At 34.9% G+C, this 13,442-nt stretch overlaps 1 protein-coding gene across 1 annotated transcript in view; it reads left to right on the top strand.

Annotated features, from left to right (window-relative positions):
• The first annotated feature begins 3,755 nt into the window (after nt 1-3,755).
• Nucleotides 3,756-13,442, top strand: part of LOC147070858 (glycogen synthase kinase-3 beta-like) — a 135,590-nt gene continuing 125,903 nt past the window's right edge. The window contains exon 1 of the mRNA XM_085948961.1: nt 3,756-4,138. Within this exon, the coding sequence (XP_085805087.1) occupies nt 4,052-4,138 (87 nt within the window). The 5' untranslated portion in view covers nt 3,756-4,051. The remainder of the gene's footprint in view (nt 4,139-13,442) is intronic.

The following is a 13,442-nucleotide window of genomic DNA, read 5'->3' as shown; positions in this document are numbered from 1 at the left end:
ATTGATATGTAGTGAGGTCGTAATTAATTAATTAGAACAGTTTCAGTAATAAATTGTTTAATTTTGTTTAATAACCCAATGGATTAAAATAAACATTAGTGACTTCCTGCTAATATACCAACTTAATGTGGAGTGTTATGCTACCAGGGACATCTTACGACAGAATTATGAAACAAGTAAAGTGCTGAAAATTTGTTGAAAGGTGTTTTTGATCAATGCTTATCTAAAAACAATAAGGACAAAAACACATTTTTAAAAATCAAAGATGAAGTTACAATAATTTTAATAACCATTATAAAATCAGTATTCGCTGAATATATCGGTTATTATTATGTAGTGATAATAATTATAGTTCTCTCAAAGGTGTAGGGGATTATTTTGAATAAATTAGTTTCAATGATTTTTTTTATTATATACAAAATACATTGATATTTGTGTAACTTGAAATCGTGCTTATCTATATTTTATAATGTGTAATAAGTGGATCCACAATAGGAGTAAAGTTTCCACCGTTTCACTTTTTTTGCAAAGAATATCTTCATTTATTTTATTATTAGCTAAAGGTATTGTAGGACAACAGATTTCTTCAGTAAATTGTATTCAATTGCATGTTAATAATTCTGTTACTAGATGTCGCTACATAGAGATAAAATCCTCATAGAAAAGTATTTTTTTTATGATTAGACAACATAATAATATTTGGACGTCTCAGCATCCCTCCAAATGTACGGCACAAATCTCTGCCATATTTGGCTTGGCAACCCAAATAAATATTGTCAACATTGACATTACATTTGTAAAGATTACCTGGAATAGGGTACGATAAATCGTATTATGGTAAACGTTGATTCCTTATGGCGTGTATACCGACACTGCAGGCTTAATTTAATTTTTAAATAAACATGTATGACGAGATTCATTGCTGAACCAGAGTACAAAATATCTATTAGACAATATTATGAAGTGTTTGATTATGAAAAATATCTTATAAATATAAATTGAGTAAAAATAACCCGATGAAATCCATTTGGGTGGGGTATTACGCATTAATGTAAATGAATTAACATTATCATTTTGCTGTCTCAGATTGACTATGACTATACAGCAGTCGTGATTCTATCCGATACCATTATATGGAAGTTTTCAACACATATTCTACACATAACATCTCATAATATGATCGGTGATGTTTATTAATGATCACACAGCCTGCCAAAATAAATATTTACGTGCTGTGAATACTGATTCATTAAAAACAAATTAATGACAGCCTGCCTTGAATTGGGAATGAGTTGTTCTACGAATCAATAAAATTTACTCTCTTGTTATTATCTACCTTCCTTACAGAGTAATCAATTAAAATTGACTATATTAACAAAACTCAATCAAAATTAAATCAACTGACAGTTAAAAATGGTTATAAAATCATAAATTTTTCTCTTTCAAGTATTTTAACATGTAATAGATTGTAGAAATGTATTCTTGTGACTCTCTGCACACCACACGGATTCTGTTTTATAAATTTTAGTGTTTTATGAAGAATCACAGCTGTTGTGTGGTCAGCCATCTTGAAAATTCTGCTTTTTTGTATATATTTTGGCTTGACAAATTACTAAGCCTTGTCGTTAGGTGCCTTGCTGTCTGTCACCCCATTGTCATTAGAAATGTGTGTGCGCTCTATCTAAAATACATAACCCATGGTTTATCTGTCTTCTACAAATAAATGTGAGCTAAGAAAACTATTTTTTATTTACCATAACACACACGACACTTTTGAATAACAATCCAAAGAAAAGAATTTTCCATATCACTGAGTTCAAGCTGTATTTTTACGTATGACAGGTCAAGGAAGGAAGTCTTATTTTTTAAGCTAATACTGTTACTGACAACCTGTTGCTCCTAAAACCATAAACCTAAACCACAACCCCCTAAAAAATCTTAAATTATTCGTAAATATTCGTTTTGGACTAACTCCCATGTACAGATTGTATTATTTCAAATTTGTTATTTCTTTCTGATACACACCTCACTACCTGACTGTCTACAGTGAATGAACAATGTAGAAAATATGTGTTGTTGATTGATACAAAATAATCATAATTTACAATTTAGTGTCTGCCATACTTTTTTACCTAACGGCGCACTGGGGAAAGGGAATTTGTTTCATTGCAATATTTTTTTTTTTTTATAACACTACAATAGGCCAAGAGCCCCAATGACAGCAATGTAGTGAAACAGTAGTGTAATTAGTAATAGAAGTGAAACAATCGCAAACACCTAGGCTTTGAGAAAAATCACATAAATATATTGTGACCTCACTGGGAATTGAACCCGGAGCTCTTGTATGAAAGGCTAGTGCCTTACGCACTGCACCACGAGAGCCGCTTATCAACATACAATACATTCTAACGCAATATAGATAATAATTTTATTAGTGGGATGGATGCAATTGATTTTGAGAAAGAATTTATGTCAAAAAACAAACACACTACTCCTAGTTGACCATCTCGGTTTATTTATTTTATTTTTATTAACGAGCACTGAGAAAAAATACGACAATCCAAATGGTAACAGTGATTTAATGGCTATGGTAGCTAATCGAGGATATTGACTCCAATCCGGAATCCAAAATGCTGACAATTCTAACTCAGAAAATAAGGATAAATCCATAGGACCGTTTTTTAAGTCCATTTGTCAGATGTGGACTGTTGTATCTAGCAAAAGAACTGATGACCCACATTTGATAACCAAGCAATGGAGAATATTTATAAAAATATGCAGAGAGGTTTTATACTGTCTTCTGCACTCGCAACACGACACAAGAAGCGTCAGCGCCTGGGAAGAATTCATAGACTTCTTTCGCGACACACAATTTGGCAGACACTGATTTACATGGTGACATAAAAGAAACACCTATCTCATTCTGAAAAGAAAAAAAAATGAAATAATGAAAACCCTAAAAAGAAACTCAGACATTAGTTTTACTTTTCATAATTGACTTCTCAGAACATTAAATAAAATTACCGATAATTCGTTGAAGAGAAAAAGAATGACAAATAGCATAGGTATTACCTTAACCAAGAAAATAATATGCTCTCTATATCTCTCAGTACCTAATGTGAGACAAATTTAGAAGAGGAAGAATATTATTATCATTCTATGTACCGATACATATTACCAATATTGAAACTAAAAAGTGACCACAAATAATAGTGAATTTAGTTCCATTCCAACACAGCGCTTGAAATGGAAAAGTTTACGAACCGGAGCGCTCGAAATTCGAAAGATATTAATATCGTTATCAAATTTTATGTGTATTCAATAAATATAAGTGTGTTAGATATTTTTGCTATATATGACCTATCTAGTTTAGACGGTCAAATTATTTTTTCCACGAGAAGGAGCAATTATTTTTCTGATTTCACGAACTGGAACGGCGCTCCGGTTCATTTCGAGCCTTGAATACACAGTAAGATATGGGTGAACACTGTGACAGTGTTTGCTGATTATGTATTTTTTTTAACAAGACGTAATATTATGCACATACCATAATTATTTATTATATTTTTATTTACCTCATCCTACTGCCTATTGCACAAAATTCAGATAAGTAGGAAACTTCTTTTCGAAAATTTAATATAAATTTAGGTACTAGATGTCGCTAGCAGAAGAGATTCCTTGAAATTGAACACGTGACGTCAACTTCGGCTTCTGTCGTGCGATAGAGCCAGAGCCGAACACGTCCGAATGGGTCAATGTCTGAAGCATCTAAAAAATTGTTCGTGAGGATTCTGTCGTTCCCTAAAATATGATGTAAAACGTTTATCAAGTTGAATAAATGGTTTTTTAAAACCTTTGGCACGTTTGCGCGTATAGTGTTGTTTGTATACTTAGTCGTAGGCGTATTTTCTCTTGATATTTCACCGCGAAAATAACGATTTTTAACTCACTATAGTGCGGAAGTTCAGTGCAAGTGCAAGGGTGGTAACAAGAAATGTGAAAGATCTATGAGGTTCGTGAACGTTTGGGTTTTATTTTCACGCCGACAAGAATGAGTGGACGACCTAGGACCACGTCGTTTGCTGAAGGCAGCAAACAGCCCCCGAATCCGCCCGTAGGAGGGCTGAAAATCAGCAGTAAGTATCTTACTTAGCCTACCTTTTGTCGGCCATCGTGATTTCTACGGCTGTGACGTATCGGAGCTCATATATTTTAAACATGGCCGCGGGGTGCCACAACTTGACAAAGAAGTCTTTTCGTCTTGTCCTTTCGTAAATCAGCGAAACTGCCTTCATATTTGACGCAATAGTTGATATAATAGGAACTAATAAAATGGTAAAATCACAAAAAAGTCTTATCTTCCCAAAATTCTTTCGCGATTACTTCCAGTCGAACATTTGCGCCTTTGAAAACTGCCTCAAAGAATTGTCAATTTGAAATCGACACACACATTATTCTGTCTGATTGTTAATTTCAATAAATATGTAGCCCTTTGACGATCATAACGAGATAATACGAGCTTCGATCGCAAGCCGCCATCGTTAAACCCACTGGTATAGATTGCCTCTCCCTAGTTAGTACATCATGACTTTTCCACGATTGAAAACTCTAATTTTCATTATCAGTGACAAATTACACAATAATTGTCACTTCCAGAGAAATTAATATACATTTAAATAATATCTACTTAAAATTTAGTTGACAGTATCAGATTTATCGAACACAATCTGATGAATGTCAGTTTTTACATCGTTGCGACCAGCTCTTCCGTTTTAGTAATAATTCTAGTGTAAAATAGAAATTACAATATATTTTACATTACTGATTAATTTGTCTATAATATTTTTATTATTATTTTATATGTATCGTGCATTATAAATCGTACAATTTACGAATCCTATTAGTACTTATTATAAAAATCGAGAAACGGCTATGTAATTATTAGAATTCTTACGTTGGTAATACGTGTGTCAACCAAACGTCAAATTTAATTAAACTTGATCATCGATTTCGTAATCAAGCCATCCATAATAATATACAATAGGTATCTATTTATACATTTTTTTATACATTAATCTCTTTATTACGAAAAATGCATTGATAATCACACATTGGCAATACCTTGATTATTCCATAATTTTATTTTTTTGTTTTCCTTGATTTGCACAATACTTTTCGTCGAAAACGCTAATCAGGAAGTGAAATAAAACAAATTTAATTGTCGTCTTGTAATTTAATTAGTGAGTTATTTAAATAGATATAAATAATATTCTCGTTGTTTCTATTGAGTACGTTTTGCTACGTAAGAACGTTGATTTTTTGGACTATAGAACGTATAGAATTGTTACGTTTTTGTAAGTACTGGAGTATGAAACAGCTCATATGTTTTTGACGTACGTGCATAGATAGATAGGTAGTTTGGAATTATGTAACGTAACGAATATCACAGAACTGTCAAGATTGTCATACTGATAAAACCGCAGATAAAAACAATTAATTATCTTTAGTTATGTACTGATTAAGCATTACAGGTTTTCTCAAATATTCAAATGTCATTTTTAATGGGTATACACAGAATAGATTAATCTTTAATTAATATGAACGTAATATGTATTGAATTTACACATGGATTGCAAACATTAAAATAACCTACATTTTTACAACAGTACCTTGTGATTTTAGACCAGCGGCTCTCAAACTGCACATGGTTACAGCCTGGAATGTTTAGTTGATAAGTAAATTTTATCGTAGAAACCGTTTGTTTTGTGATTATTCTGTTAAGTAAAGTAAGTATGGATACTGGATTACGCGACGTCAGGTTTCCAATAAATAGCTTATTTTTTGTGTTGTTGTCAGCTATTGCGGGTTATACTCCTTTGCCTAGGTCCAGATCAAGATACATCGGTTCGGTGAACATTGAACATGTTCTTATACAAATGACCGTGTATTCTTGTTTTCCGCCGTGGATGGGAAACATTGTTCATATTATTATACAGATAGGTATTCTTGATCTCTACAAGGCTTTACACCACTCGTTAGGTCGAAGGAGAAGCGCCTTTCAAAGTTTTGCTGGGTCGTCTCATGAAGAACTTACCAAGATCCTGATCGTAAATAGCCGATTTAGTTAGGCTGGTGATTTTATTTTTTGGAATGTGATGCCACAATTTACTAATACTGACGTTCGGACAGGCGTGAGTAGCTTTTCTCTTTCATGCGGCACACAGGGACACTCCCAGAGAATTTGATCGAAATCGTATGAAGCTGACAGACCTAGGCTGCGAAAGTGTTTCCGAGTGTCACTTCCCTTCCCTCCATTCAGAAAGAACAAAATACTCGCTGATAATTCCAGGACTAGATAACTATCCAAAACAATATATTATTAATTATTATGGCGTACTAAAGTTAAGTTACGCAAACGTAAGTAAGTACCTATTAATTAACATCGTATTTTCATGGCTCACTGAAATATTTCTTTGAACCATAAAATGGGAAACGCTGCGTTGGACAATAATTTAATACTAGTGGGAATGAACATTTATTACCGTGCTCAGGTAATACTTATAGTGCTCAGGGCTATAACTCCGCAGGTGATGAGTGGATGGATGGATGCCTGTCATCAATATTAATTTGAATTAAGTATGTAAGCATGTAGAAACGAGACTCATTAATGAAATAAATATTTAAGTAAACTCCAGAATTTGGTTTGATATTAAGTATAGAATTTCCAGATGCGGAAAATTTTCTAGATTATAAATAATAAAGAGAGCATTTCTAAGATGATTCTTTAAGATCAAGCAACATTTAAAATAGGGTAATCATAATTTCTTGTTGATTATGATTTCTAATAGATATTATGTTACCTTAACTGTGTTTGTCTTCAAAGTAACATGTATACCTAAGTAACGCGCTTATAAAGCTTTCTAACTCGAGACTGTTGGGAGAGTATGTATATTATTCCCCGTTCTGCAAATATGTCTTCCTCGCTATTAAGCGAGTAATCGATTCATATTCATTCAATTTCCTGCCCCCCCCCCCCTCTATTTTAAAAGACGCGTGAAGAAGTAGTACGTAACCATATGAAAATGTAAAAAAAGTAAATCTAATAATTTGCGTCGTCTAGCATGAAAATGGGAATGAAATTGCAAAAAGGAAAACACAATTTTCTTCGGGAAATTTTGAAATACATAATATTATATTCCTTCGTTCGCTGCCAAACTGTTATCGATGTAGGTATTGCTCTTGATTTTTCTGTAAGTATGTCGTGCCACATTTCGCATGCGTACGTACTTTTGAAGATACGTATGCACGTAACTTTGGAAGGAATTGAGTAGGTATATTTGATTAACAGATTAAGCGACGTAATATACATAAATTAGTTAGTAATCCTTAGAACTGCCCACAGAACAGATTAATAAATAAAATTCCGATAGGCTATACCCCAATACACTACAACTACATGTTGACGCAGAGTTTTGAATGCCTAAGTGTCCTACGAAAATGAGCCACACATTATAAATAGACGTGCAATAGTGTATGTTGCAAACTTCAAATACACCAATATTGAATGAGCGTCAGTGCATAAACTGAGAGCAGTTGTCAGAACGAAATACAAGCGCATTCTTGACACGTCGTGTTTTAAGTTTATACCATCTTCTACAGTCGAGATCGGTTGCCTGTTTCTCCACACCCGTTAGATATTTCAGTTCCCATTATTTCTGAATCCCCTAGAACTGCCATTGAAGTCTTAAGCCGGGTACTCATCAGTGAGTCGTAACTGCATACGTTGTCTAATCTATACTGTAACCAACTCTAGTTGCGAACTAATTATTTATTAGGCTTTTGAACTAATGATTTGGCGTTCACACTAGTTATTGTATATGCAACGGTCACAATTACGGCTCGCTTATGAGTACCCGGCTTTAGAATTACGACAAGACGACAAGCAAAATACATGAGTACCCGGCTTTAGAATTACGACAAGACGACATGCAAAATACGTGGACACGTTAGCAGAACAGGTCAAAGAAGATAACGCATATAAACAAATAAAAATTGACTGAGCATATCCAGATAGAAGTCTACGAGCGGGGCTCTTTGTGAAAGTCTTACGGGTGTTACAAGGCACTCGATCGATTGGTTCGCTCCGCATACACAGCATAATATATGGACCGCACGCCACTGATCAATTAAATCTAAAAATACAAATCGTCGCTCCTTTTATCTTTTCTGAGAAATATACCAATTTGTTATTTGGAAATGTAATAACTAATTTGTAGGTGCCTACATAATTAATTGAAGAATAGTATTGATTCTACATTAGGTTTCTCTGTGCGGCTTACCAAAATATTAGACCGACTCGAATGCCGACTATCTTACATTGCTGAAATTAGAGCAATATCACGACTAGCGAGGATCCGAGTCTGCGGATTTTCCGTTTCCGGGTCGACCGTGGCCACCCGATTAACTGGTGTGCCAAGAAAACGCTGGAAATGCTTTTAATCCTATCTCGGATGCCAAGTCCAACGTAAAACATTGCAACTGCAGTGTGGATTAAAAAAATAGGCTCTTATTCTTGCTTGGCGACTCGGTTATATAAAAAAATATGCAAACCATTTCATTTAAACTGAAAGGTACTTGAACACAGTATAATGTAAAAAATATGTTAAGACAATTAATGTAAAAAAGTGTCATTAAAAATAATCGGAATCAATTTGGTTGAACACGCCTCCCCCTAATTGGCGTTACCAACGGCACATAAATAATCACCATTACCCATCAACATGCTGCTCCTCCCAACTGTCCACATAGTTATCAAGGGACACACATATCAAGACTACCACCACAGCTGTACATACATGACTGGTTGAGATGTGGAACCTAAAATCTGATAAACACTACCAAGAAGTGCATAGTCCGAGAGTTTAGCTTTTCCACGTCACGACAAAGATGTATAAATTAACAACACCCCCTACTATTTGTATTAATTTATCAATTATCATTGACATCGTTGATTATGCAACGTTGCCGCGTCGTATTTAATCGAGAACTTGTCATTTCTATTGTAAATGATGATTGATCGATTTCGACGATAGGTAGAATATTTGTATTTGTCATCCCACGCTCTATTGAATGTATTTTCAATTTTTAAAAAGATACAAGAATGTTTTAGCCATTTTTAATTGTCATAAATACCGCATGCATATTATTATGTATGTAAGGACACAATATTGTTTATAATAAGGCGGTGTTTTAATTCAGCCTTGTTATTGTGTATTCAAATCGGTGGGATTTGGCCAAGTTCATCTGGATTTTTTCTGCTCGTATAACATTATATACCTGCCTACGTACCTACCTACCTACCTACTGTTCGTTTTGTATTGCCGCGATCGATACAATTTCTCGTGAATTATGTGTAATACCTACTTACTGCAAAGTCAGTGGTAGTAGATCAGCCGGTTTACAAGGCTACACGCGTAAAGATTTCGCCGATTAGGCATTGTAGTATGTATTCACAATGCCTAATCGAAGTAGATAGTAATTTTCTAGTATTCTTGTATACTTACGTATAAATTTAATTTCTCCGCAATCGATTTGTTCTAGTTTTGAAGTGGCCTTCCTCCAAGGATTGACACCAAGTAAACAACAAACAACAATACGATTGAGGTGCCGACTTGCATCGATGACCATGTTGTATAAATCGAATAGGTACTTCAATAATATAGTAAAGCAAATTCCAGTGTCGACATAAATAGTGCACACAGAACTAAGCTTTGTCACACAGGCTTATTTGTTTTCATTGAAATAAAAATATAAATTGCAGATCGTGTTGGTTAGTTTTTTTTTAAATTGAGATCAAGAGTTCTAAAATGATGCATTACTATTCGAAGAAAAAAAATATATGTATTAATGATTATTATTTTTTGAAGGACAATAATAAAATTAGTCAGACCAACATATGTATTGATATAATAATAATGATGACACTATACGTAGACCATTTCCGTGAGATTGAAAATGCTATTAACTTTTCATAAAAAGCAGTTAAATACATGGCTGAATCCTGTTTCACGCGTAAATAAATATGTGCTGATATTTATTTAGGTACGTAGTTAAAACTACTAACTCACTTTGTTTCGTGTAATCCTCAGCACAAATAGTACAATATAGGTACTTAGTTTAATAATAATAAATGATTACTTATTTTATATGATCAATAATGCTTATTCACCAAATTTGGTCATTATATTATTATGTATCGTTAATGACAAAATGGTTTCCAAGAAGAATTTAAAATTGCTAAAAAAATCTCAATAAACATGTTTACTCATTTAATCTATAATTACCTGCTTACAAGCTTTTAGACATAGATACATTCCATACAGCACACGCATCATTTCTACCTATGTGTTAAATTTACAGATGAGGATAGTATAAATATGCCCACCGCATCACTGTTGGGTGCAATTATGTATGTAAGCAGGCAATACTTTAGTATAAGTTTATAGCATTTTTCATTTGTCGTTAATTGATTATTTTTTTTATTAATAAGGTAAAATTCTTAGTTTAATAAGAAATTGTTGAGCAGCTGAGTTTTATAAACTACGTCAGCATTCAATTTGCCTGATAAAATTCCATTGTGCAATACTTGTATTGTACTTGATCGTGACTAATCTGAAATACAGTCATTTTCTGCGCGACCAAGACTCTCCGCCCCTCGTGGTTCTCTGCTTCTCAGGGCAGGGTGAAGACCACCCCCGGTAGGCTTCTTCAATTGAGCCAACCGACGTTCTTCCTCTGCCTCGATTTCCCTGGAGGATACATAAAACCACGAGTCTTTCCAGATTATCTGGTCCGCACCGAATATGTCCAAAAAACTGCAGTATGCTTTTAAAGCATATTATCGAGAGGCCAACACATAAATTGATTCGCTGTCTAGTCGATAACTATTTCGTGTAACACAAGTATATTTACTGACTACATATTTAATCTTATTTATACTGCTTGACTTATGATAGTCTGAATGAAGCATTAATTATACAAAATATATAATATGTGAAAGCATTTTATCACTAAATTAAAATTAATTATATACTGTGGCATCGCTAACCAGCTAAATGAAATATAGGAAAATGTGTATGAGAGTCGTCACCGAGATTGGATTGTTATTAGAAGTAGAACAAAGGTACCTATCTCGGCGTGCGAAATTTCGCTTTTTACTAGACAGAGAGTCACATTTGCAGCTGAGCACTTGTCCTGTCACAGGTGCGTTCTCACCTGGCGATTGACAAAGCGACAAAGTAGACCCGACTGAACAATGGTGCAGTAAGTAGCATTACTAATACTTTGTATGCACTTATGAGTAGTGCATACATATCAAACAATGCAATGATTCACTGTCTCAGGTAAATAGAGAAAACTGTTTACTTTTACTATTACCGTAGTACCATGGTAACAGTTTCAGAGAATGACTAATCAATGCAAATACTTAATTTCATACAACCACTTCATAGTAGCACGCGACGCGACAGAGTAGCCATTATACTGAGTTAATAATTTAAATATAGCTAGTTGGGTTCACGATAATGAAGTAGGTGCTAAAGTATTCAAATTAAATTTTAAAGTAGATATTTAAATTACATGAAAAGTGGGAAAGCCCCCGGGGAAGACGGTTTAACGATAGATATCCTCAAAAAAGCAGGAAAGGATGCAAATGAAGTACTTGCACAATTGTTCACAGCCTGCATATGCAAAGAGGATGTCCCAGAGGTATGGAAAAATGCCAGCATTGTCATTCTTCACAAAAAAGGTGACAGAGAAGACCTAGCAAATTATCGTCCAATAAGTCTACTCCCTATTCTCTACAAGACGTTCACAAAAATTCTCTCAAACCGTCTGCAAAATGTACTAGACGAGAACCAACCGAGAGAACAAGCCGGATTTAGAGGAGGATACAGCACTATGGACCATATCCAAGTCGTCAGAGAAATCATAGAGCGGTACCAGGAATACAAACTGCCACTATGCATGGGTTTTATAGACTATGAGAAGGCGTTTGATTCGATAAAGAAATGTTCAATACTCGACGCACTCAGAAAACAAGGAATCCCTGGACGCTATATAAATATTTTCAATAATATATACAGTAGCGCAACAGCATCTGTAAATCTCCATAAACCATCGCGCAGATTTCCTATCAGCAAAGGAGTCCGACAAGGTGATACAATCTCACCTAAACTATTTACAGCTACCCTTGAAGACTTATTCAGGCAACTTGACTGGAATGACAAAGGGATCCCCATAAATGGAGAATACCTGAGTCATCTGCGCTTTGCCGATGACATAGTAATTTTCTCGCAAGACTCAGAAGACCTCCAAAGCAGAATGCAGGAACTCGCTGAAGTAAGCAACAAAGTAGGTTTGAAAATAAATGTAACAAAGACGAAAGTCATGTTCAACTGCTTTGCAGGCCAAAAAGAGATCCTCATCAATGGCACTCAGCTCGAACAGGTGAAAAGCTACATCTATCTGGGACAACAAGTATCTATAGATGGATGTATATTTGATGAAATTGTTCGCAGAGTAAAGCTAGGCTGGAGTGCTTTTGGCCGCCTGAATAATGTCTTCAAAAGTGACCTTCCACTGTGCCTAAAGCGCAAAGTGTTCAACCAGTGTGTGCTTCCCGTGATGACATATGCGTGTGAAACATGGACCCTAAGTAAAAGAGAGATCCAGAAACTTAGAGTAGCACAACGTGGTATGGAGAGGTGCATGCTGGGCATAACGCGAAAGGACAAAAAGAGGAATGAGTGGATAAGGAAGCAGACAAGGGTTTGCGATGTAATAGAGTTTATTAAAAGCCTTAAATGGAGATGGGCTGGACACATAGCTCGAAGAAGAGACAATCGTTGGACAAATCTAGTCATCCAGTGGTATCCAAGAAGTACAAAACGTCCACAAGGTAGACCTAGAGGCCGCTGGATCGATGAAATGATAAAGTTCTGCGGAAGTACGTGGCAACGCAATGCACAGGACCGAGAGAAGTGGAAGCAACTTGAAGAGGCCTTCATCCAGCAGTGGATAGATTCAGGCTGATGATGATGATAGCTTTTAATAAGGCGCTCGAATAACTGACATCCATACAAGAGTGAAGTGTCTATTATAAATAAACCAAACCGGTCTTGTCGGTAGGTTGATTCACATATGAGAACGGCACCCGTACTTAGTTACTGTTAGTTTCACAGACGAGTACTTAGCTTCTGCCTGTAGGTAGATTTTCTATGTTATCTACGTAATCTAGTATAATTGCGCAAAAGCCCTCGAGTTTTACTTATTTTCTTTACTAATTAGTTGTTGGCCTATTTGAAAACAATGGATACTTACACACATTAGATGCAACTATAAGATAACAAAGAGATGGATTTGTGATTGTTGGTTGTGGTCGT

The sequence above is a fragment of the Rhyacophila brunnea genome, unplaced genomic scaffold (genome assembly GCF_057557595.1).
Source record: "Rhyacophila brunnea isolate RB1 unplaced genomic scaffold, BYU_Rbru_1.0 scaffold_21, whole genome shotgun sequence".
Lineage (NCBI taxonomy): Eukaryota > Metazoa > Arthropoda > Insecta > Trichoptera > Rhyacophilidae > Rhyacophila > Rhyacophila brunnea.
The sequence above is the reverse complement of the archived record's forward strand: the minus strand, read 5'-3'. Positions and strand labels throughout refer to the sequence as shown.